Raw genomic sequence first — 26,226 nt, forward strand, 5'->3', positions numbered from 1 at the left:
TAAGCCTACTCCTTCCTGACCCCCCCATGCAGGCTCAGCTTGTGCCCTGAAGCATGAGGATCAGTAGCTCTTGCCATTTGGATTTTAGCCACTGCAACTATAGATGAAAAGTGAATATTCTCCCCCCACTTCCCAGTGGCCAGGAAAGGCCACAGAGTCTGATCAGCACAGGAGGGCTGCAGGAAAGGACAGAGGAGGGGAGGCCAGGTTAACAACACAGCTCTCAATGCCCATCTAGTGGGCGGACCAGGGACGTGTTGAGGAATGGGCCAATTTCCCCAATACTTTCCTCACTGCCACCTCCAAGGGCGATAAGCCCCTCCGGCTGCCCCCCCTCCCAAAAAAATCACCCCCCCAGGCTCCTCGGCGGCCCCTGCCAGGCACTAACCCGATAAGCGTCCCCCTGGAAGTCTGTGAGGAAGGTGCAGTCGGCATCCTGGCTGGATGTCAGGGAGCAACAGACCAGGATCCCCTCCTACAAGCAGGGAGCACGGAGCTACTTTTAGCACCTTCACCACATGCGAGGCCCCCCCGGCGGCCCCCCGAGCTGGCGCAGCAGCCAGGATGCCCTGTACGGTGGTGCCAGGCCCACAGGGAGGGGGGGAGATTTGGTTCCTTTAGGACGTGCCTGATCCCTGCAGAGACACCCCCCGGCTCACCAGTTCCAGGACCAGGGTGCTCTCAGGGGTGCTGCGGGTCTTGATGGGGGTTTCTTTCCTGGGGGGCTTCTGGCTGGACCTGGGGGGCAGGGCCTTGTGGATGAAGCTGGATGGGTGGGGAAGCAGAGAAAGGGGATTGGAGCTTCAGGGGTACAGTCACCCCCCACACACACACCCCGGCCCAGGGACAGTGAGCGCCGTACTCACGGGCTCAAGATACCGGTTTCCTCTGGCTCATCCCGCGGGAGGTCCCCGAAGTACACAACTCCCCCCGTGGGCTGAGCTCTGGGCTTCCCTCTCTGCACCCGGGGGCTCTCTGGCTCTGGAGGGACAAAGGCCTGGCTTCAAGATGGCACCCGTCTCAATGGGGACAAACTAGGACTTTGGGGCACCCAATGGGACAGTGCCCAAGGAAACACATGCCAGGGCCCAGAGCCTGCAGGCCAGGGCTGAGGGGACCCAGTCCAGTCAATGTCCATGAAGCACAAACCCTAAATCCCCAGGGTGACCGGCAATGGCCCCCCCAGACAGCTCAGTGGGGGCCGAACCCTGGACCTCCCCACACTCAGCTGCTGCCTGAGGGCTCCTGGATGGCAGGCAGTGCCCGAGCCCTCTTGCTGGGGCAGCCGGCCTCATGTACCAGCCCCGAGGCAGGGCACGGGAGCGCCCGGTCGTCAGGGGTCCAGCAATTCAGCCAGCCTCACTTACCCTCCACGCCCAGGGGAGAGAAGCAGACGACGCCCAGGGGTGGGATCTGGAGGGAAGCCGCCTTGCTTGCTGGGCTGGATGGACACTGTTCGAAATGCACCTTCATGGCCCTTCCCATCAGTGGGGATACGGGCTCTGCGGGAGGCAAAGGGGGCAGGCGGTTACAGCCCATAGGAAGGGGGGGACCCACAGAGTCAGCACAAGGCACCAGCTCTGAAAGGTGCTGGGCACTCAACGCACCTGGGACACCATCCCTCCCCAGCCTGAGCTCCCTCACCTGTAGTGCCGTCCTCTTGCCAGCCTCTCCACCGGCTCTTCCCCCCTCTGGGGGCACTCGCCTTCCGAGCTGGGGGTCCCAGATCCTCCACGTCGCCAGTGGTCTCTCTGGGGCTGAAGGGCTTCTTCACCCGGGGCGTGATCTTACCCGAGCGCAGCATCATGGTGCGGACGGGCAGCTGGGGGCGGTGGAGGAGACAGAAGCACCCAGACCCTTCAAACAACCCACCCTGCGTTGTTAGCGCTCAGCGGGACCAGTCTCAAGAACGCTCGGCCCCTTCTCCAGCACCCCCGCCCGAGGGATCTCAATGCGCTTCACAAACGCCCCTCTATTCCCCGCCATAGACGGACCCTCGCGAGCGACTGGCCCGAGGGATCCAGGCCTTACTGCGCCCAGGACGTGGCAGAGAGTCGCCCCCGGAAACAGAGACTGAAGCACTTGGAGAGGAGCATTTCAAGCCAGCGAGGCACCTAGCAAGTGCCTTTGGAGTCATTTAGAGGGAGAAAGGGGCCAGGACCCCCAGAGGAAGGGGAATTGGTCCCTCCCCCATGCTCCACAACAGCCTCAACCCAGGCAGGGCACGAGAGAGTCACCAGCCAGGCCCCGGTGAACAGGAGCCGACACGGCACCATGGTCGTAGCCAGCGCCCTGGCTGGGAGCCTCAGCAGAGAGTCCAACGAATGAACGCAGCCCAGATCTCATTCTGGACAGGGGAGGCTTGCTCCCAGGCAGGGGGACCCATGGCCGTGGTTGGGGGGGGTGGCACAGCAGTGTGATGGCTGCCGTGTCACTGCTGTGCCTGCCCCAGATAGAAGGGGGTCACACAGCCCTAGTGCCAGCCTATATGACCAGTAAAGTCACTTTGGTATCAGTCCATCCCCAGCAGCCACATCTGCTCCAGCCTCTGTGCCGCGCTGCAGCATCCCCTGGTGGACACAAACACGGCTTTGATTTGCCATCAGCCTGCCCCTGGTGCAGGGATTCCCACGAGCTCAAAACGGCCGCTTGGCCCTGGCGTGAACAGGGGGGCAGAGCTGTGGGGAGCCAGGCCTCAGGAGCAGGCCCAGGGGACTATCACCTATCGCCAGCCTCAGGCAGAGCGAGACTGCTGCCAATGTCATGATGCAACACAGGAGGATCCCCATCAGGCCACCGCCTCTTCCTAGCTCTGTTTGGCCCCATGATGTAAGCATAGCCCAGAGGCTGGGGAGCCTTGTCTGCTCTAATAAAGAGCATAAGAATGGCCATACGGGGTCAGACCAAAGGTCCACCGAGCCCAGTATCCTGTCTACTGACAGTGGCCAATGCCAGGAGCCCCCAAGGGAGTGAACCAAACAGGTACTGATCAAGTGATCTCTCTCCTGCCATCCATCTCCACCCCCTGACAAACAGAGGCTAGGACCCCATTCCTTACCCATCCAGGCTAATAGCCATTAATGGACTTAATCTCCATGAATTTATCCAGTTCTCTTTTAAACCCAGTTATAGTCTTGGCCCTCACAACCACCTCAGGCAAGGAGTTCCACAAGTTGACTGTGTGAAGAAGAACTTCCTTTGATTTGTTTTAAACCTGCTGCCCATTAATTTCATTTGGTGGCCCCTAGTTCTTATATTATGATACCAAGACACCAAGGCCACTTGCCAGTTACAGAAAGAGGGAATAGACAATACAGCCACAGAAGCTTCAAAAAACCAGTCACTCATTGCAACAAACAGGGGGTCCCAGTTACAGCAGAGCCAACAGCTTGTTCAAGTCTCCCTGAGGCCTGAAAAGACACAGCCAGGCACTGGGGAGACCTCAACACTCACCTAGTCTGAGGAATGCAGCACACCAGAGACTGGAGTCAGAAAACAAAGCCCCCAGGAAGCTGTTTTAGTGGCAGGGTTGGTTAGTAATGCAGCCCAGCTGGGTTTGCAGGTAATATTGGTGCATTTAAAGGGACAGGAGCTTTTTAAAAAAAAAAAAAAAATCAGCCCAACACACAGAGCCAGAAACTCAACCATTCAAGTGCAAAATGAAGAATGCAGCCCAGCTTTCTAATGGGAGCATCTGAGTGCATGCTATGGCTCATGAGCGTGAGGGGTTAGTAGCACTGGCTGGGGCAGTAGCTTAGGCAGGTGTTTGCAAACTTCACCCGTATCTCGTTCCTGATCCATCGTTCCCGCGCCCTGCCAGCGCCCCTCAATCCTGACCCGTAGCCCCTGCTGCTATTCCAGTCTTGGGCCACCTCCCACAGCCCTGCCAACACCCCTCAATCCTGACCCACAGGGACCTATTCCAGTGTGGAGCCCCTCCCTGCAGTTCTGCTGATGTCCCTCAATCCCTACACACCGCCCACCCCCTGCCCCATTCCAGTCCTGGGATTCGTCAGCAGCAGCTGCCGGGCGTGCCAATTGCTGTGGTGTTTTTCCTGCTGTGATGAAACATCCATGCAGGGCTGGGTAAAGACCCAACAAAATCATTTCACTTTTGACCTAAACCAGAAATTAAGATGTAAGGGGCAGTGGGTCCTAGTGGTTGGGCATGGTGAGTCAGGACTCTGAGTTCTGTCCCCAGCTCTGACACTGACTCAGTATATTGGCATGGCCAAGTCACTTCCCCACTCTGTGCCTCAGTTTCCCCACGTGGAAAACAGGGACACTACCCCACAGAGGGACTGCGGGGCTGCGTTAATGTCTGAGCTCCTGGGATGGTGCATGCTCTATGCCAGGGGTCGGCAACCTTTGAGAAGTGGTGTGCCAAGACTTCATTAATTTAAGGTTTTGCGTGCCAGTAATACATTTTACATTTACAGGGGCCGGCGGACGGAACCCCAGACAGGCAGCACGGGTGGCAGACAGAACCCCAGACTGGCAGCGGGCTGAGCCGTTCAGTCCGCTGCCGGTCTGGGGTTCTGGCCGCCGGCTCCTGCCAGGCGGGGTCCCGGCCGCCGGCCCCGCTCAGCCCGCTCCCGGCCTGGGGTTCCATTCATCCAGGCAGGCAGCGGGCTGAATGGGCCGGCAGCCGGGACCCCGGCTGGCAGCAGAGTGCCACTAAAAATCAGCTCACGTGACGCCTTTGGCACGTGTGCCGCAGGTTGCCGACCCCTGCTATATGCAAATATTGTCACGCGTGGATTTGCTCCTCACAGCATCTGTGGGTCCTGGAGAGATGGGACAACACCATCTCATTTCCCCTTTGATTCTGCTGGTGGCGGAGGGTTCACATGGGAGATGGACGGAAAGATGAAAGGCCTGTGCCTGGCCCAGCCTGGGATCTCTCAGGGACACTCCGAGCCCAACTCTGCGGTCCTTGTGGGGCCTGTCAGATTCCAAACAGCCAGCAGGGGGAGCCACACTCCAGCTGTGAGGTGGCCTTGGGGCCGGCTGGGTGTTTTCCATGGGCACGTGAGGCCCCCAGAAATGCTGGTGTATATTCTATGGAGAACTCAAAATAAACAGCCCAGCATAAAATCATCGGCTTCACTCACAGGTTTGTGGCCAGGCGACCTGCCATCAGGAGCCTGCGCTCAGCCCTGGGGGCGCTCTTTGTGGGATCTCGAGTGGGAATTATTTCAAACTGCAGATGGAGCCTGAGAAAGCGGGGAGGGGGGATGCCTGTGTGTGCATACGCAGGTGCATGCACAGCTGTGTGTGTGTGTGCACAGGCGTGTTTTTATATGCACGCATGTAAGTGTGTGTTCATGCGTGTTCACGGGTGTATCTGTGAGCAGGTGTGCGTGGCCGTGCGTTAGCACACAGCCCAAGGCATTATCATCCCTCTCCAAATCATCCAATGGGCTTAAAGTTCACAAGATTTCTTTTATTTCATACCGTGGGGCTGGGTTTCTTTGCCTCCTGGCTGTTAAGTCTCTGGGTGTCAACTTGTCACGCTTTCTGGGCAGCCGGGCGGGCTAGAAACGTGCTGTGTTTTTAAATGCAAGCTCAGAATCTGATGAAATCACCTGACTCCAAGAACTGGGGCTTCAAGGAAAGCACCTGGTATCGTGAGACTCAGGTTAAGATCACGAGAGCTGGCGATGTTGTTTCATGGGCTTTCCCTGCCGGGCACTCACAACCCCAGTGCACCAGGCTGCTTAGCCTATCAGATCCCAGCTACCCCGTCCTCCTGCCCTGGACAGGACGGTTCCCTTTGAAGTGTATTCCCCAGGGCCATGGGCCAGCCCATCCCTTCGGAGGCTATTCCACAGCTTGTTAGATCTCACCCTCAGGACCCGTTTCCTGCTAGTGCCCAGCGCTGCGCTCTGAACCCGCTCCCCACAGCATCCCAGAAGCAGCCGCATTTCAGCAGCCTGGTTAGCCGTCTCTGGAGCGGCTGGAGCTATGAAATGTCAACGCTTATTGCGTCCTGCACCCTGCAGCCTCAAGTAGCCAAGCACAGTTATTCAGCAACCTTTGAGTCCCAGACTTCAGTGCCGAGGAGCCAGACACCCCCCCCCCCTCCCATGGTGACTTGACGTTAGTTCTTTCTTGCTGAGTTCTCGTGCTCGTTCGGGTTGGAACCCTTCAGCTGTCCTTGGTGGAGGGCAGACAAAAGACGCCATCGATAGCACAAAGTCTCTAGGCCTGTAAAGGCCACAGCACGTGCCTAAAACAATCCACCAGTGACGACCAGGCCTAGTCTTTGTGAATCAGACCCCGCTCGGCCGTGATTTCGCAGCCTGTTCCCTTGTTTATTCGAGCTGCCCTTTGGCAGGCGCTTTGGGTGTAGGGGTGAGAGGTGAGTGTGCTGACGGGGATGGAGCGAGTCCTGCCGCCATTGTTAATTGTGACGACGACGGGGGATTTCCAGCTCCTTTCCTGGAGACAAAGCCGCCTGTTTTGGGAAACAGCTCCAGATAAGGGAGCGGGGCCAGAGCGCTGGCTTCTGCTGAGCTCTGTCCATTCCAGCGCTTCCCTTTCGCCCCCCCCCCCCCCTTTCGCTGGGATGGGAAAGTTCATCGGCCGAGCGGGTCGGGCTGGGAGCCTGTTGGAACGATGCTTTGCAAACAGGGAACCATCAGTGACACGAGTCGGGGGGGCTCATCCCCTGGCTCCGGTGATAGCTGGGCGGGGCTTGCCCAGTTCCTTGCCAGCCTGCTGCTGTGACTCAGTGGGTGACAACGCCCTGGTGCCCTGAGATGAGGCTGGCACAGAATCACTGGGGTGCAGGGCCCCACCTGAGTCAGGGGCTTCTGCAGAGTGGGGGGGAGATGCTGGAGGGGGGGAGGGGGAGGCACATACTCCACCGATGCATCAGGCTTTAAGGCCTTTGCCCACTTTGCGTGGAGGGCATTAAAGCTCCCCAGGGAGCGTCTGTAAACGCAGGTGCTTGCTGGGGCGTTCCTGGGTAAGGCCTCAGTGCTGTGTGGAAAGGTGCTTCCCTGGGTACCTGAGAGCAGAGACCACATGGGCTCCATGGGACGGGCTGGGGGGATGTGGGCAGCAAGGTCCCTGCCCCTCTGGGATCATTGCAGATGCTAAGGCAGGAGCTGGTGCGTGCCCTGGCCGGATGCCGGCTCATTACTGACATTCTGGCGTCCAATGGATGCAGAATTCCTCCTTTCCCTGCGGAACAGCAGTTAAACAGCCCAGAGGCGGCTGCGTTTCACCAGCCGCCAGCTGGCGGAGAGCTGGGGGGATTCCTTGAAGGGGCCCTGGACCTGCCAGGCATGGTACTGGATCGGGCACTCGGCCAAACTGGGGGAGAAAAGGTTAAATTAAAAACACGGCGACATATTTTATTTGGCAAAAATAAATTACCCCAAAAACACAACACAGAGAAGGGATGGGGGGCAGCAGGAGAGCCCCACATTGGCTTGACTCTCCCCGGGCGAGAGGCTGGGCAGTGCCCCTAGGTGAAGCAGGCAGGGGGGCTGCAGAGGGGTCTTGGAGGGAGCGCCACCGAGGGGGCAGCTAGGGGCAAGTCTGGACTATGTGTTGGGTTAGCAGCGCATTCAGGTGGCATTAGGAGGGGCCCACCTCCCGCTGTGCCCATCTCCGACCCCTTCCCCTTCTGCCCCCAGTCCCAGGAGCCCCCACCCCTGAGAGGCCCATCTCAACACAGGCCTTGCCCATTCCTGCACAGCCCACACCTGCTGGCATGTTTTGGTGTGTCTGCACCCTCCTCCGACTGCCCTGGCCCTAGGAGCACCCTCATGGGGGGGGGACACCCCTCTCTAGCTGTCCCACCCGCCTTAGGTGCCCATCTCACAGTGTGCCCATCCCATGCCCACTCTGCCAGCTCTTGGGAGCCCACCCCTAGGCTGAAGGGAGCGTGCGGCTCCCAGCGGGCGCAGGGAGTGGAGCAGGCAGGGTGGAGATGGAACAAGGACCAAGCCCAGCTGGGAAGCTCGCCTGGTGTGGGCTGGTGGACCCAGGCAAAGGGGCTGGCTGGGCAGATGGAGTCCAGGGCACCTCCCGTGGGCTTGAGGGTGGGATTCCGGGGACTCAAGTATTATCACTGCTGGGCAGAGCTGGGGGAGGAACATGGCAGGCGTCAGTGCAGGGTGGGGGTGGGGAGGCGCAGCCCAGCAGTGTCTGATCCCAGAGACTCGACTCAGAGCAGCTCCCCAGGGAGAAAAGCAGCCCAGCCCTGCACCAGGGAGAGGGGGCGGGGAGTGGGGTTAATTACAGACAGACACAGACGCTTTGCCTCGGGCGCTCGGAGCTCCAGACGGGTTTGGGTGTGCGAGGGGTGGGACTTGGGTGGGTGCTGGCGTGCATGTGGGGGCTGAAGAGTGAGTTTGTGTGTGTGTTTGCATGTGTAGGTTTGCATGATGGGCTAGCGGGTGCATGTGTTTGCATGGCGTGCTAGCAGATGTGGATGTGATGTCTGGGTTCTCACGCCATGTGCCCCTGCATCGCCTGGATTTCGCAGTGCCAGGGCTGCAGGGAGGTGGCCACGCAGGGTGGCCCCCGTCTAGTAAATGGGTCGCTGCAAGGCTCACGGCCTGGATTCGCACCTCTTGGGAGGCACCGTTTTAAAGCCCTGCATCCCCTCAACCACCAGGCGTGGACTTGAACATCGTGCCCTGTTGGGAAGCCACAGTCCCATTTTACCCCTTGGGCAGCATGGCTGGGTCCCGCTCAATGGATCGGGAAGAGACTGGAGGCTGAAATCGCCCCGTTCTGATTACCCTCTGCCTTCCTCCGTCCCAGGCTGATCTCAGCAGCTGCTGTCCCATCAGCCCCCAGCTCTCGCCCCCATGGCTGGCACTCAAGGTGGGGGTCCGGCTGCACTCAGAGCAAGGAGGTGACTTTAGGCCAGGGGTACGTGATTGCATCAGGGCCCTGCCTTGGAGCCAGCCAGCCCAGGGGTGAGTGGCAGGTGAAGGCAGCATTGGTCAGACTGGCTGAGCTGAGGGGAACCCTGGATTTTGTGGCTTCACCCCAAGTATGTACAGGGGGGGCTGGGTGGAAACGGGTCAGGGTGCCCCCAAACCGCTCCCTGCCAGCCCTGTCCGTGGCTGGGCTCTCCCACGCTGCTGCGGGAGGGGGCTCCCATCCGGTCACGCCGGCCTGCCCCGGGCGCAGTGCCCGGCGATGTCCCGCAGCAGCTTGTCCTCGCGGGGCGACCAGGGCCGGGCGTAGCTGCCGCGCTGCAGCAGGATGCGGTTGAGCGTGTGCTCGTAGTTGACGTGCCGCCGGGCCATGAGCAGGTACTCGCGGCGCTCCAGCAGCTGGGGGCAGTCGCAGGCATTGGAGACCCACACGTACTCCCGGTGCACCAGGGGGAAGCGGTTGCGGTAGGTGTGCTTCACCTGCACGTCATAGCGCGTCTCCTGCCCGATCGGCCGCTTGGCCAGGATCCGGGCCCGGAACACTGGGGGGGCGAGAGCAGAGTCAGGGGTGGGGCGGGGAGAGAGGGTGGAATCGGAGCAACAGGCCAGGCGGAAAATCAGCTGCCCTGCGGGTGATGGGGAAAGGGACACGGGGCCCTTCCTCCTCTAGGGGAGGCTAGCTCCAATCCACCCCAAAGGGGGGATCTGGCTTCCCTGGGGTGTTGGGGAAAGGGACACGGGGCCCTTCCTCCTCTAGGGGGCGCCAGTTCCGAGCTGGCCCCAGAGTGGGGCGGGACTGGCTGGCTCAGGGGGTGGGGAATGGGACATGAGGCCTTTCCCCTATAGGGAGCGCCAGCTCCAATCTGCCCCACAGCGGGCAACTGGCTGCACTGGGGGTGTTGGGGAATGGGACACGGGGCCCTTCCTCCTCTAGGGGGCGCTAGCTCCAATCCATCCCACGGGGGGGGGGGGGGGATCTGGTTGCCCTGGGGGTGTTGGGGAGTGGGACACGGGGTTCCCCTCTAGGGGGCACCGGCTCTGATCCAGCCCAAGCAGGGAGCCAGGGTGGCCAAGTTAAAAAAAAAAAAAAAGACGATGTGTAGCCAAGCTCAGTGCCCACCATGCCCCGGCAATCCCTTCCCAAGGTCTCCTGGCCTGTTCCAGTCACGTGTGGTCCCTGTGCCTGCCCCTGGCTCCCTCTCCCTGCCGTGTTCACACTCAGCCCCCCCCCGCAGGGCCGGGCCGGGGGCTCTTACCAAAGTCACTCTGGCAGTAGTGGCGGATGCGCTGGGACTTTCCCTTGGGCGTCTGGCACCTGCCGCAGCTTCCTACGGGGCACAAAGCCGGGGCAGTCAGTGGGGGGTGGAGGATCGTTTGGGGGGGGGGGGTGCAGACAACCCCGCTACCCTGCCCGACAGCTGCAAGCCCTGTCGGAAGCCCCCAGGGGCCGAGAAATGCTATGTTGTGTCTAAGGGCTGGGCTGGGACGGAGGGGGCTGTGGTGGAGCATTAGCAGCCCTGCTGGGGGGGGGGGGAGCAGGGGGGGTCTGCTGTCCTGGGGACAGTGGGGCTGAAACCTCTTCCCAAAATGCACACACACACCCCTGACACTCTCTAGCTCCCAGCTGTGGGTCCGTCTGTAGCCGGGGGGCGCAGACGGGAGCTGGGTGCCAGTGACTCCCCCATCCGCCCTCCCACGTGTTCAGGGTGTGGATGGTGCGAGAGGGTCTGGCTGTCCAGGCCAGGAGGGGTTTTGCAGCCGGGGAGCAGTGAGTGTCGAGAGCCCTCCCCGTCGGGGCTGGTCCCACATCCCAGCAGCCAAGGGAGCCCTATGGACAAACAGGCCTGGGGCAGGGGGATGATGTTTAACTCCGGATCCAAACTTCCCCCAGGGCCCTAGGGGCTCGGATCTGGGGCTTTAGTTCTGCCCGTTGGAGCGCTAGGGGCCAGGGCAGAACTGCAGTTCGGATCCTGGTCTGGAGCCCCTCTGGGGTGGAGCGCTTTTCTAGCCCTGGCCTTCCCCCCTGCCACCCTCATGGTGCTATATCTGCCCCCCACAGCAGAGCTCGGATCCTGCTGACAAGGTGGCTTCCCGTGGGCTCTGCAATATGCCCCCGTGGGGTAGCATCCTGCCCCTCTCCTGCCCCAGTCCCTCCAGCAGGGGCAATCAAGGTACTGTCTGTCTGTCCATCCAGGCCAACTGCCCGAGCTCCAGAGGGAAGCCCCAGATGGGGACAGAGCAGGCACCTGTTTGAGCTGTGTCTGTGGGTCCCCGCCGGGAGCTCTCCGTGGTCGTGTCCCTGACGCTGAGGTGAGTGGGGGGCACCAGCGTGGTCCAGGGCCCAGGCTGGGGCACGCTGGGTGGGTCGAGGTCGAGCTCTCTAGGCTGAGGCTGTCGCAGGGGGCTGGAGTCGCCCTGGAGGTGCCCGTGCCGCTCCCTGGGGAGCCAGAACTCATACTCAATGCCCGGGTTCGGCTCCTGGACCAGGACCTGCTTGGCAGGGGGAAGACAGAGAGCTGCCTTTGAGCCCACCCGCCAGGCAGCATGAGCCCCCCGCGTCCCTGCTCCCACCTGCCGGGGGCATACAACAGTCCCCCAGAGAGACCCTACAATAACAAACCAGGGTGTGCCGCCCAGCTCTCGGGGGAGACCCTACAGTAACAAACCGGTGTGCACACATGCTGGGGGAAGTGTGTGTGTGTGTGTGGGGTGTTCTCCCATGCACCAGGGCCCCAGGGGTGTTATGCTGTGGGGGCACCAGGGAGATCAGCCTGTGAAGGGGAGAGAGAGATGGGGCAGCCCCTTAGTCTGTGAGCCCTGGTCGCTCTCTCCCACAGCCCCCCTCACCATGATGTGCAGATCCTCCTCTGTTGGCCCGGCTGCCTCGAGGGTCTCGTGATTGTCCGGGTCCCGGGCATAGCGCACCGTGGTGCCTGCCACCTCGTACGCGCCCGGCCAGTCGATGGCCCAGTCCCCGTTGATCACGTACCGCTGCGCCCCGTTCATCAGTGCTGCGGAGAGACAGCGGAGCGGCCCGAGGGACAGAGAGGGAGGGCTGGGGGGAGCGGGGGGCCTGGGGGGCACAGCGTGCGGGTCTGCTGGGCTCGGGGGGGGGAGGCACCGTGGGGTGAAGCTGCAGATGTTGCAATGGCACTTGGACTGTCGCTGTGCCATCTGGGGGGGGGGGAGGATGCACAAAGGGCCCCAACCCAGCATAGCTGGGCTAGGCAGTAAGATTTAGTGGTTAGAGCAGGGGGAGGGAAGTGGGGTCCAGTGGTTAGAGTGGGGGGTGCTGGGAGTCAGGACTCCTGGGTTCCTTTCCCAGCTTGGGGAGGGAAGTGGGGTCCAGTGGTTAGAGCGGGGGCGGGGTGGGAGTCAGGACTCCTGGGTTCCTTTCCCAGCTTGGGGAGGGAAGTGGGGTCTGGTGGTTAGAGTGGGATGGGGTTCCGGCAGTCAGGACTCCTGGGTTCTGGCTTAAAGGCACCTTCCCCGCCCCAAACACAATCAGGGACAATCTCGCTCTCGTGGGCTGCTCCAAGTGGAACCATCCTGCGGTGGGGGGCGGAGCCATATGAGGCAGGGCGGGGCTACCAGGGGCCATGGGGTGGGGATGGCTCCTCCTACCTAGGTAGTTGCGGCTCCGGTCGGTGACCTTGATGTGCATCGCCCCTGCCGGGATCCTCGTCACGTTCTTGTACCCAAAGAAACCTATGGTGGGGGCGGGGGAGACAGGAGTCAGGGCAGAGCCTGGGCATGTGGGAGGCTGGTTCCTCCCGGTGCTGCAGCGATGCTGGAGCTGAACCCAACGGCGCTGCCCTGGGGGCAGAGAGAGGCGAGCTTGTCCTGCACGGCTCCCCCGACTCGTGTCCAGGGCGGGGAAGGAAGCGAAGGCTGCGGCATGGTTTGGAGCTGGCGGGATGTCAGTTTCACACGCACACGCAGGATGGGGGGGGCACTGGATGGCTGGGGGGGGCTCAAGGGGGGCAATGGGCCTTGGGATCCCTTCTCCCAGGGGTCACCACGTCCAGTCCAGCTCCGAAGTCACCATCACGGCCACCCCGGGTGGAAGCCCTCGACAGCAGCCTCTGTAGAGGCCCAGGACTGAAAGGGGCTCAGATGGCCCGAAGCCCCCCTGGAGGGCAGGGCTCAGACACGCTTTGGGGGTGTAGAAGGAAGCTTGCCCTGGCACCGCCCTGTGGGCAAAGACCAGCAGCCTTCTAGGGCCTTCGCACCGATGCTCAGCCCTTTTCCCCACAGGAGCCAGGCCTCTTCTCCTGATGTCACTAGGGCGTGGCTGCCTGAGCCGTGCCACCCTGTGCCTGGGCACCCTCCTCCCCTCCCCTGCCTGGATTATTTGCTAAGCCACTAGCAAGGCTGTTACGGCGCAGGGAGGGGCGCGATGGGCACTGGAGCCTGGCACCACAGCAAACGGGGTTTAGCCTCCTGCTCCTGGAGCTGGTACCCCTGCCCATGCCAGCTCATCCGCTCGATCAACTGCAAGGCTTGTGAATTGCTGTCGAGCAATGGGGTCGCTCGGTTCCTCCCGGCCAGAGGGTTTGTCCCGCATGGTGTCAGGAAGAGGATACGGTGCCCGGAGGGGGGAGGGGCTGGGCTGGCGCAGTGGGGGGGGGGGAGCGGGGAGGAGCATGCAGCGGAGGAGACAGAGAGAGCGTGTTGAAGCCAAGAGCCAAAGCATTCACCCCTGGAGAATCAATCACCGGAGGAGGGGAGCGCGGCCCGGAACACCCTCTTTACGAAGAGGCACGAGTCGTTCCTGCCGTCGCACCGGCCGCAGGCGTCGCTCCGAGAGCCGGACCCCAGGAGCCCGTCGCAGCCCGCTGTCTGGGGGGAGGGGAAAGCGGGCGTCAAGGAGGGCGAGGCGGCTGCACCGAATATCCCTGCCCGGCACGGGATGACCCCCAGAACGAGCGGGGGCTGAGTCAGCCCTGAGTGCTGGCAGCTGCCCGCATTGCCAGGGCTGGAACTCACCCACCTACGCCCCCTGCCTGAGCCGTATCCAGCCACCTCTTGGGTACCAGGCACAGGGCGAACCCCCCCTCCGCCTGGGTATGCCAGGCACTGGCAGACAACGCCGGTCCCAGTCCAGGGTCTCCCACGAGCCCATGCCCTGCAGCAGCAGTGAGCCCTACCAAGCACTGGCCGCTGATGCAGAGATCCGGGGAGTCCGGGCTGCAGCGGGTCCCATCCAGCACTCGGCCGAAGGTGTAGTAGAAATTGTGTCCCACCGCCAGGCAGTTCAGGTCACAGAGGTTGGGCGCTGGAGGAGGGAGGGGATGGGTAGGGAGGGGGGAGAGTGAGAGAGAGGGAAGGAGAAAGCGAGAGGAGGGATGGGGTGAGGATCGGCCCTGCTGTCGGGTTACATAGCGCAGCAGACTTTTGTCCCCCCCGCCCCCGGCATGGAACAGCTGTTCTCTGCAGCCACAAGAGCCATCCAAGGCGTACACTGGGGCTGAGGGGAGCAGTTCCAGTATAGGGGCCAGGAAACCAGCAGGCCTTGCCATTCAGCGAGGGGGGCTGGAGAAGAGCCCCCAGGCTGAGAGCGGAGATGCAGCGGAATGGCTGTGCCACTGCGGGGGGGGGGGGGTGGATTCAAACCCAGGACTCACCTCCATGAAAAGGAACCCACTGGTACCTCGCCTGGCTCCCCGGGATGGGCTTGCCGTCATACAGAGAGCACTGCACGGCCCGGAAGGGCACCGAGCTGCCAGGACACTCCTGCAAGGGAAGGGCACAGGGCTGCAGCCTCACAGGGCCACCTGCCGTTCCTTGGCCGTCGGGCATGCGAAGGAGTGGCAAAGCCCCGCCGAGTCCTCTCTGTACTGGCAGAGACCAGCGGGCAGGTTACACTGCACCCGGCAGGTGGGGGGACTGCAGGAGGCCAAGAATCAGGGAGAATACCCATGCCCAGCGCTGGTCTGGATGCCTGAGCTCTGTCTTGCCAGGGAGTCAGATGAGACGTGAGTCTCAAGATCAGAACAGCAGAGGGGCTGGGCTGGACGATGTGGGAAGGAACCACCCACCGCTGGGGGAGGGCGGGGGGCACAAAGGGTCTGCCACCGAGACGGGATGGAACACGATCCAGTTGTGGGAGCGACGGACAAACCTCCGAGGGGATGGTGCGGAGAAGGGGCCAGCCGCTGGCATCCACCCCTCCGGGGGCTGCAAAGCTCACGCGAGGAGCGGATGGAGAAACTGAGGCACAGAGAGGCGGGACCCAGCCAGGGCCGGCGGCAGAGCCAGAAACAGAACCCAGGTGCCTGCCGTCCCGGTCTAGCACCCTGGTGCCTCGCTCTGAGCTGGCAGCTCCGTGTGGCTGTGGCATCACGGGGAGGATATAAAGTGAGTCACATGCACCCCTCCCCCACTCCAGCCGCAGTCGCTCCGGTGCACACTCACGTGTAGCTTGCACACTCGATACTGCCGGGGCTCCCCTGCACACAGCTTCTCTTCGGGGAACCTGTGGTAAAAGCCCCTTAGCGCAGTGGCTCCCAAGCTGCCAGGCCTTCCATCCGGCGGGGGTCCCATCCTAGGCCCTGTGCCCTAGTGGGGGGGCCAGGGCTGGCTCTGCCGTGCCCGTTTGGGGCAGGGACTCTGGGGTGGGGTGTGTGGGATGCGGGAGCTGTGACGACTTGCTGGAAAAATGTGCGGCAGCATCTGTGACGAAGTGGGGGATTTTCTTGTTTGTTTTCTTGTTTTCGGTGGGGTTTCAATGGTTTGCATGCGGAGGGGGTGGGACTCAGTTTCCCTGGGTGTTACTGGTTTAACGAGGTGAGGGGAGAGGGAGTTTGTTGTTACAGAGGACCGGAGAGGGAACTTGGGACCCCAGCCAACGGCCTGGAGGATGGAGACCCCAGCGACCGGACCCGGAGACCCAGCTCAGGCCCTGAGAGTTTCCTGTGCTGTGTTCAACTCTCAATAAATCCTCCTGTTTTATGCTGGCTGAGAGTCGCTCCGGTCTAGAGAACAGGGTTGCATCAACTCCTTCGGGGGTGGAGGCCCCGGGGGGTCCAGAGCGAGTGGACTCCCTGAGGGGGCCCACGGCAGAGACAGACGTGCTAAGGCTCAGAGAGGTGCGGCTCCAGGAGGTGGAGGGGCCTGACCCCGAGAGAGAGTGGACCCCCGAGAAGGGCTGTCGCACTGAAAGGGGCACCCCCCCACGGACCGCACGGGGCCAAGAGTGGGCACAATCTGTGAGTCCGTGACAGCATCACCGTGGCACAAGGGGAAAACAAAGGGGAAAGAAAAGGTGCCCGAAATCCCAGGCATGGCGCAGAGCCAGACGCCCGCCGAGCCAGCAGTGCCTCCCGGGGCTAGCCAAGGGGAGTGCTGACATCGCCACCGAGGCTGGGGAGCTGGGGGAGCAGGACAGAGCGTGCCCTGAATCGTGCCCTATCTCGCCAGGCGTCCCCTCCCCCCCGCCTAATCAGGGCAGAGATAAGGAACCCGCTCACCCCTGGACTCTGACCAATGGGCACAGACAAATCCACAGGCCCCCACCCCGCCCATGTCTGCCTGGGATCCCAGCCACTGCTGAGGCTCCCCAAAAGGGGACTGGTACCACAATGCAACCCCCCCCCCCAGCAGCTTTCCCTTGGGGGTGTGCGTCATGGATTTCAAGGGACCATTGGGATCAGCTAGTCTGATCCTCAGAGTCAGGTTGAGCCCAGTCACTTGGAGGGAGGGGGTGGGGGTAGGAATAGTTGGGGGTTGGGGGGTGGCTTCTTCTGCCCAAGTTTAAGCTTTTTTATTTCTCCCCCCTCCTAGAAATCAGGCCAAGCCTATGTATTTTCCATGCAAAATGTCAAATGAGGCTTAAAACATTTCATCCACAATTTCTTGTGGATGGGAACATACAGGTCATTCCCCCCAACCCCACCCCAAAAATTAGTTTCCTTCCACATTTTTCTATGGAATTTTTCAGATTAACTAAAAATATTGTTTTTCTCCTTTCCCCGCCCTCCAAAAAAAAGGGAAAAAACCCCAAATCAAACATTTGTCATTAGAAACCTCCTGCAAAGTTTCAATCCAAATTAAAATGCGAAGTCGTCAGAAATGCCCCAGAGAAAAATATTTTCCCATGAGAACCTTTCGGGCCGCTCGAGAAATCAAACCTGTTCCTTGGATCCCTGCCGACTGGGCCCTGGAATCCAGGCCAGCGCTTGCCCAGGGCTGGCGCTGCTGGCCATGCTGGGCGCGGGGAGGGTTAGGCTGACGGGCTTTGGGCAGAACCGGAGGTGGATTCCTGGGCCTGCCTGGAGTGGAGCTGGTGGTCTCCAGGTGTGCATGTCGCTTTGTATCAGGGTGCATTGCATAGGGGTCATTCGCACCCAGGCAAAGACCTCCCCCACGCCCCACATCAGCACTGGCCCTGTAATAACCAGCCTGAGATGCCCTGTGTCTGGGCCCTGGGGGGGACGCTGTCATGCCTGTTCCATGCTCGGTCACACATGACATGGTGAGCGGTTCTCATGGACCCCCCTCCCCCCGGATCCCCCACTCACCGGATGCATTTCCTGGTGCGAAAGGAGGCGCTGTCCCCACACGTACTGGAGCAGGCGCTCCAGCCTCCCCACGGCCCCCATTCCCCACGGCCCGGCTGGCGCCGATGACGGGGCTGAGGCTCCAGGCCGAACGCCAGGGTCCTGCTGGCTGTCCCCTACTTAAAGGAAGATGACAAAGTCACCCCTCCCGGATGGGCCAGCCCCTCCCAGCCCTGGGCCCCTCCGGTTATATAAGCGACATTTCCCATAGGGGCCCCCCGACCCACACTGGGAGGGGTGTCTCAGTCCCTCTCCCCCCAGATCCTCCCCTGCCCCACACACGTCCATCCACTCCCTTTGCCCTGTCGCCCACACATCCAGCCCAGTGCAGAGCGGGCAGATCCCCAAGAACCTTCCCCTGTTATTTTGTTATACGGCCCCTGGAAAGCCGCCGCGCAGCTGGCACCGGCCCCCCGGGCTCCCTGCCAACGGGGCATCCTGGGACACTCACCACGGAGGGAGCGTAGCTGCAGCGCGCTGGAGAGAGCTGCTTCCAACTGAACAACGGGGGGGGGGGGGGGGGGAGGGAGAGGGGGAGCGGGCTGGGAGTCAGGCGTGTGGTTTCCATTCACGGTTTGGATGGAGGCCACGGGCGGCTTGTAGCTCTAACAATAAGGTCTGAGATCTGCCCAGTTTGGGCCACTCGAGAAGGCTTGGGGGGGGGGGAGTGAGTCCGCGCCACATGGCTTCTCTGGTGGAGTCAGCATCCTAGATCCCCCCCCCCCCTTTATTTTTGCAGGGCAGTTATCACCCAGTGAAATCAACCCCCTCCCACCCCAGGCCGCCGCCACCTTCCCCAGCTCTGTAATTGTCTCCTTCTCTGGTTTCTGTCCCTTCCACTCCTTTCACTGAATCCTGCAGGATCCCTCCAGCACCTGCTTTATCTCTGCTCCGACTTTGGAATGAAGATTCCTTCCTGGCTTCCCATCCCCTGGCTCCCCCCCAGCCAGGCCTGGCTCCCCCTCCAGTCCCCTTCCCTGCTATCCAGGGGCCTTCTCAGACAGTGCTCGGGAGGGGGTAGAGGGACCGGCCTGGCGAGAAGAGAGACGAGCCCCAGGCTGGAGAGTCCAGAGCCAGATCTGGATGGGAACTTCCCCAAAGGGGGGTGGGGGAGGTTGGATACACCTTTACTTGTACTGCCCCTGGCTATGCAGCCCCAGGGGGAGCAGTAGGACGTGCTAGCAGCCTGCAGGAGTGCGAATCACGAGAGCTCAGCCACCACCATGAGAATGAGATAGATAGATAGATAGATAGATAGATAGATAGATAGATAGATAGATAGATAGATAGATAGATAGATAGATAGATAGATAGGAATCTGTCTATTACACTGGTGCTCCCTTTGCCCAGAGCTGGAGGCAAGAGCATAAGAACATAAGAACGGGCCTACTAGGTCAGACCAAGGGTCCATCTAGCCCCGTATCCTGTCTTCCGACAGTGGCCAGTGCCAGGTGCCCCAGAGGGAATGAACAGAACAGGGAATCATCCAGTAATCCATCCCCTGTCGCCCATTCCCAGCTCCTGGCAAACAGGCTAGGGACACCTTCCCTGCCCATCCTGGCTAATCACCACTGATGGACCTATCCTCCATGAATTTATCTAGTTCTTTTTTGAACCCTGTTAGTGTCTTGGCCTTCACAACATCCTCTGGCAAGGAGTTCCACAGGTTGACTGTGTGTGAAGAAATACGTCCTTTTATTTGTTTTAAACCTGCTGCCTATTAATAAACCTGCTGCCTATTAAAAGCTGGAAGCTGGAAGGAACCTCCAGGCCCAAATCAGTTGCTGCATCTCTGGGACTCCCAGCTGCTGCATTCCTGGGGCCAGATGATGGAAAAAGCAGAGATGCAAATTCCCCCCTCCCCCGCACACAGATTCACACACACGGGCACACACATGTGCGTGCAGGCACACACAGAACGCCACACACATATCGTACACACACATGCGTACATGGGGTTTTGCAGGCCTTGTACTACACACATGCCCGCCCGCCCTCACACACACGTGCACATGGCTGCACGGGGGCCTGACCACTAGGAAAGCCGAGTGCCAGAAGCCGCTGAGAGACAATGGGCTGGGCTGTGAGTGCAGAGCATCCCCCCCCCGTGGAAGCTGACCCACAGATGAGCTGTGCCAGGGTCCAGCGGACGCCCGCTCTGGTGGCAAACTACAGCCTCCCACCCTAGGCCTCTTTGATGCTCCCTGGGACAGCCACCAACCCTGGCATTCAGCCAGACCCTGGGGGCTCAGCCCCCCTCTCACTCAAACACCCCCTGGAGCTGTGGGCGGAACAACCCGTGCAGGAGACCTGGGGGCAGATGCACCCAGGGTCCCATTCGCGGTTGCCCTGCAACCTCATGCCAAGTGGGCACAGTGCACAACTGTTGTGAGCGTGATCGTTTGCACGAGGGTGCAGAGCTCTGCCGTGCCTGCCTAGAGGAGCCCCTGCCTGTGTCCTTAACCCAGCCCAGGGCCGGCTCCAGGCACCAGCCCACCAAGCTTGTGCTTGGGGCGGCACCTGGAGGGGGGCGGCGCGGCACTCCGGCTCCGGCCGCCGGGGAGAGCGGGGCCACGGCCGGGCTCGCCGCCGGGGAGAGCGAAGCCCTGGCCGGGCACTCCGCCCTCCTCCCAGGGCTCCGGCCTCCCTCCCCCCCGGCGCCCTCCCCCCGGCTGCCGGGGAGAGCGGAGCCCCGGCCGGGCACTCCGCCCTCCTCCTAGGGCTCCGGCCGCCCTCCCCTCCGGCACCCTCCCCCCGGCCGCCGGGGAGAGCTCGCCGCCCTCCCCCCGGGGCTCCGGCCGCCCTCCCCCCCCCCCCGCGCCCTCCCCTGCCGTGCTGGGGGGGGGGGGGGGGGCGGCGGAGGCTTTTTTGCCGCCCCAGAGCCGGCCCTGACCCAGCCCCCAGCCCTAGGACAGGAGGGATGAGCTCAGTGCCATGAGTGTATCCCCGCCTCGGTGGTTAGGGCGGGGGGAGGATGCAGGCCTATTTGGTAATTCGCACACCAGTGACTTCTTGTCTGCAGCGTGTTTCCTGGGGCCTGCGCAAGCCTCCTCCACGCCCAGGGCTGGGATTCCCAGGGCCCCCCCCACACCCACCACTGCTGCGCTGGGTTAGATTCTTCCTTTGCTGATGGGCTCCCCTTGTGACACCCTCCCTCTAGCAGTGCAAATGCTGCTCAGAACACAGGCACCAGCCCACATGGAGCTTACAGCCGAGCTGGCCTTTGTGAAGAGTGATCCACGGAGCCAGGTTCTCACCCCAGTTCTGGGAAGGGGAGTGAGGGGGTCTAGTGGGTTAGAGCGGAATGGGGCTGGGAGCCAGGACGCCTGGGTTCATCTCTTGCTGTGTGGCTCTGGGCAAGTCCCTTCTGGGACACAAATATGCCCTGGCAAGGAATATTACAGCAGTGTCCAGCCACCTCGCTACTTCACTGACGGGCTCTCCCAACAGCTAAAGCCCAGTGTGTTCTCTTGGGGAGTGTGAGACATTTGTACAGATACGTCACACGCAGAATATTGGGTTCCAAACCCAGGGAGGAGAAACTTGTCACCTGCAGCAGGGCGGGTCTCCGAGCTGACTCAATGCACACTGAGAACAAGTCACATCTGTCAGCTCGGCCCCGCCCTGTGGTCGTGAGTCCTCCTGGCCACCTTGGGTAACCCCCAAACAGCGTCACACCTGCCCTGCGCCGCGGCTCACTCGACACCCCCACGCAACCGGGCCAATCAGGATCAGCTCCGTGGGCATCTGGGTCCCAGAATGCACTGGGCCCTCTGGGCGCCGGCCGGAGAATCCCAAGGCCTGGCCTGTTAACTCCGCAGCAGATGCCGGGATTAATGAGCTAAGGGCAGAGCTGGAAATAAACAGGGAGATAAAGGGGGGTCATCTGGCAACTGGGAGAGAAGCAAACGGCCAGGCCTGGCTGGATCAATTCACTTGCTCCTGGACAAGATCTCCCCGGGGTCTCCTACGGATCCCAGGATCTCCCAGGGGTCTCCCAAGCCACCCCACCCCAAAGGGGGGGACCAACCCAGTGACCTGACCCTCACGAGCTGCCGACCCTGCCTCCCTAGGAGCAGACAAGAGGGGAGGGCTGGGTCATCCAGTTAAAGAGACACAGAGCAGCTCTGGCTGCAGAGGAATAAAGCAGCTGAGAAGAGAAGAGACTATTTCCTGTATGACGAATGGAACATGCCTCCCGCAACGGAGGCCCACTGCTGCTGGAGATGGGGCCCTGACCGCTTGTGGCTGCTACCGATCTCCCCCCCACCCCCGGGAGGGGGGGGTGTCTGTTACTCCCAGAATCCTGGCCAGGTTCCAGCTGGAGACACTTACATCCTATCTCCCCCAAAATCCCCTCTATAGCTGTTGTTGCTTTGTGTTGTCAAACAGCTGCCAGCTCTCACTCCAGGGGGGGCTGCACTGCAGTGGGGGTGGGAATGCTTCGATAAGGACAGATGAATTGCTATCTGTCAGTTAGCCAGATACAGTTGCATTGGGACCCTTGGCAAGTGCTTAGAGTTATTTTTATTTCCAGAGCTCTGGGAGGGCCAGAGACTCCCATGCTTCAAGGCATGAGCCAACCCGTAAATCACAGGGGTCAGGAAGGAAATTTCTAAGGGGGAAGGTTGTTCCATTATTGTCACTGCAGGGTTTCGCACACCTGCCTCTGATGCCAGCCCCCATCAGAGAAGGAACGCTGGGCTAGACGGGCCGTGGGTCTCATCCTGCCTGGTAGTTCCTATGTTCCTCGCTTGGTGTGTATTTAGGCCTATTGTCTGTTAGGGGTTGGCAGGATCCTGCAGTTACAGGTGGTGATACCACGACGTGCATCAACGGGGACAGATATCTGGGGAGATGATCCCCACATTGCTGCAGGCTTGGGCCAGGCCTCAGTGAAGGTCTGTCCTCCAATCTGGCCTGTCCACATGGTCTCTTCTCCTCCACTTACCTGAGTGCTGCCGATGCCCCAGCCAACACTCAGCCAGGCCAAGAGCAGGACGGTCCCCAGGAAACTGTGCCTGCAAAAAGCCAGAGAGAAATTCCAGAGTTTGCCCTGCCCGGCACGTCAGCCCCCCGACTCCCTGCTAGGCGGCAAAATCTCCCACACTCCCTGCCCCATGGAACTTATACAGACCAGGCAAAGGAAGCATTTTGAACCCCCATTTCATGGGTGGGTGGGGAGAGTTGTGGCCCAGGGAGGCGAGTGACTCACCCAGTGTTGCACAGAGAGGCTGTGGGGGAGCTGGGAACTGAACCCACGTCGTCTGGGTCCCAATCCAGTACCTGACCCACAGTCAGTCACAATGCTGGCCCTGGCACACCTGAGATGCCACGGGCCGAGGCTGCTGTTCCAGCCCAGACAGGCATGGGGGAGCCAGCGAGAAAGGACAGGCTGGTGTAATTCTGCAGATTCAAGGAGGCTGGAGAAGCAGCCAAAGCTACTGAGGTTGGCCGGTTCTTAGAGGCACCTGGGGGAACAGGGATGGGGGGGATCTCTGGAGTGTGTATCCCCCCCTTAGTTACCCACATTCATATCTATAGGTGCATGAGAGACGGGATCCCTGCGAAGCACGCTTGGCTTGGCCCCGGCCCTTCCCCCACTCCCCCGAGATTTCGGCCTGAGCCAGACAAGGCACACAGAGATAAGACAAGACACGACAGCTCAGGTGTGAGATCATCGGGGAGGGGAACAAGGTGGGGTGGATTCCTGCCAGTCATGGGGGCGGTCTGATTGGAGATGTGGGGGAGGAGGGTCTGGGATGAAAAATGTGGGGCCAGATTTTGACCCTCTCCCCTGCCCCTCCAAAAAAAAGGTATTTGTGTTTTTTTTGAGGGGGGGGGAGTCAGTTCAGACCATTGCAGGGTGGGGGGTCAAGCTATAAAAGCTGCATCCACATCTGGGCTCCAGGCCCAGAGCCCACAAATCTGGCGGTGTTTGACGGTGGGGTGAGGGTAGGCCCACCCTAAACTTGGGTGAGAGAGCAGAGAGACAGGGCAAAGAGGAGGCTGGTTCAACCTTGGAGGAGGTGTGGGGGGGTGTGAAGTGTGTATGGGGGGGGAAATGGGGTGGGGGCTGGGAGGGGCGGAGGAGACAAGAGCGAGAGGCCAGGGGCCTAGGACGCGAGCCGGCCTCATGGGTCGGGCACTGGCCTGCGACTGGGATCTAGGTTCAATTGGAGTCTGTGCCACTCCCCGGGGGAGCTTGGCGGGTCACTTCTCATTCCCCATGGGCCACTCAGCTCCGGGCCGCTCTGCCTGCCCGGAGAACAGCCCGACGGGGAGGAATTGCAATGCTGGCTGCTCCGTCCCTTCCCCCCCAGCCCCGTGCGGCACTGGCAGGACAGGGCAGCGGTGGGATCCCGCGGCCCCCACTGGGAACCGAGCTGAAAGCGAGAGGTGAAACCCTGAGCCGCTGATAGAAGAGTCAAGGCTTCGAGGTGAGTCATGCAGCCAGCCTGGGCTGTGCAAAGCGGGAGGCACCCAAGGAACGCCTCATCCACTCAGCAACCAGCCCTGCACAAAGGCTGCCAGGGGCTGGGATCTGTCCCTAGAATTTCGAGACCAGAATGCTTCTAGAATGTGCCGGCTGCTTCTAGAGTGTAGAACCTACATAGTGGCTAGGAGGCTCATGCCACCAGCTCACCTTGGGTTCTAGAGCATTTCAGAACTCAGGGCAGGGCTCCGGGTGCCTGGCGCTGTACCCCACACAGACACACACAGGTACACAGCGTCCCTGCCCCAAAGGGCTTGTGATCTAAGGGAGCGCTAGCCTGCAAACCCCGCCCCCCCCGGCTAGCCTATCCTGCGTGTTCTAGAATTTAGAACCCATTAGAATCGAGCCGGGTTCTAGAATGTAGCCGCCACGGGCTCACGTGGGGTGCGAGAAGGCTGGGTCCCCTAGGCCTGCACATGGAACTGGGATGAAGCGACATGCTCACGGGGTGGGGTTCGAACTCGGCGGGTTCTAGACTGCACCCCACTTAGAATTCCTGGAGCTCTGAAACATAGAACCCTCCTCAGAACAGTGTCTGGTTTGAGGGATTCCATTGCTATGCAGGGGAGAACAAGCAATGCGTTTGCCTTGAAAAATTCTACATTAACCACCCCTCCTCCCACCCCCGGCTGCCCTGGGTTTTCCCGCAGAAGTTCAGGCTGGGAAAGTCCTGCGGGGGCGTTGTCTCCATCTGTCCCTGCTCCCTCTGCCTGGCTGATGCAGGGAGCTTTCACAGATGAGTCCCGCCATTGTTCAAAAGAGGAGTCCGACGTGGAACAAGCGGAGGTGCAACTGGGGGTATAGTTTTGTGTCTGGTCCCTTTGCAGGCCCCAGAACAGAACACGCTGGCCAGAGCCCTGCCAGGATGGTAGCCTGGGCTGGTGATGGTTTCACTCGCTGAGCCACACCCTACCCTGCTCTCTAGTGATACACAGGGAAGGAAGGTAGAATCCAGCCCACAGGGCAGAAACAGGGCCCCAGTCCTGCACCCGGACACACATTCGGCCTGATTCTCCTCGCACTCACGCCAGAGGGGGATGGCTTGGGTGAGGGAAGGTGGCAGGATCAGACCCGTTCACCACCCTGAGATGCCCTCTGGGTGTGCCAGTGCTGGCGAGTTAATGCCATGCCCGTGTGTGAGGGTGCTGGAGGGGCAAGGATCCCCAGCTCCTGGAGGTGCCCTTGTTAACCTATCCTCACTGCACGGGAGGTGATCAGAGACTGTAGCCAGCAGATCACCAACCCCTCCGTGTGCCAGGGCACTGAACGTCATTGCACCAGCACCTGGCACACTGGCGGCCCGTGCCAGGCCGGATGGGGTGCTGTCTGCGTGCAGAGGTCACCCATGGAGTCCATCTGAAGCTCTGGGGTACGGTGGGGGGAATTCTCCTTTGATCTCACAGGCTCCGGTCGAGCGGGTTTTATTGGAGCCTGAAGTGTTCAGTATCACAGCAAGCTGCAGCAGCTGGGGATGCTCCACCTGGGACACGACAAGTTTTCTCATGTGGCCGGGGGCGGGGGGGGGGACATACACAAGTAAGAACTCTCCCCACTTCTAAATCACAGTGAAACCCACACATCACACCCTGCATCCCCCCTCCCCACCCCCCCGGCCTTAAGCAAGCACCTTACGCTGCCCCAGCCCAGGTCAGTTGGAGCTCACAGACCATCTCAGTGACCTGCCTCACGTTTGCTGGCTGACGTTTCCCTGTGCTGTTCCTCTCTCTAAGCTGAGGGCGGGGAAGGATCAAGGAGTTAGAGACGGGTGAGGGCTGGGAGTCAGGACTCCTGGGTTCTGTTTGCTGACCATGAGCAAATCACTTCCCTGCTCTGTGCCTCGGTTTCCCCATCTGTACATTTGGGGCTAATAACATTTGTGGATGTGGTGGGGCTCCCATGGGTAGTGCTCGTCACACATCTGAAGAACCTTCAGACGAGAGGGGCTAGAGAAGGGCAGATTGCAAAGGGTTAATAAGAAAGAAATACTCTTACCAGATGCTCTGGGAGCCCATGGTCAGCTGGCTGGATGTCAGGCCCTCCTGGCTTTCTGTGCCCGCTCCTCTCCTTCCGCTAATCCTGGCATCAGGTGAGCGCTTTGCCATCCCAGCTCCCACCTGTATCTCCTGGATGCTGGTGGCTTGGGCTCACAGCCCAGAGGGGAGCTGGCAACTAACTGTCCCAGGTGCCTGACCTTCTCCCGAAGATTTCAGCCTCTGATCAGACCTGAGCACCCGGACGGGGACTTGCGCACGGGTGAGAGTCC

General features: G+C 61.0%; 1 protein-coding gene across 1 annotated transcript; it reads right to left on the bottom strand.

The window, feature by feature from the left end:
- Positions 1-9,134: 9,134 nt before the first annotated feature.
- On the bottom strand, positions 9,135-26,065 carry ADAMTSL5 (ADAMTS like 5). The gene is made up of 12 exons (XM_065422290.1): positions 25,956-26,065; positions 22,419-22,488; positions 17,429-17,583; positions 15,324-15,384; positions 14,534-14,642; positions 14,057-14,184; positions 13,625-13,748; positions 12,531-12,614; positions 11,754-11,917; positions 11,153-11,396; positions 10,163-10,234; positions 9,135-9,448 (listed from the first exon to the last, which is right to left on the bottom strand). Exons 1-12 carry the CDS (start codon positions 26,063-26,065, stop codon positions 9,135-9,137), a joined length of 1,635 nt encoding a protein of 544 aa, XP_065278362.1.
- Between the last annotated feature and the right edge of the window lie 161 nt (positions 26,066-26,226).

This window comes from Emys orbicularis, chromosome 24 (assembly GCF_028017835.1).
Source record: "Emys orbicularis isolate rEmyOrb1 chromosome 24, rEmyOrb1.hap1, whole genome shotgun sequence".
Taxonomy (NCBI): domain Eukaryota; kingdom Metazoa; phylum Chordata; order Testudines; family Emydidae; genus Emys; species Emys orbicularis.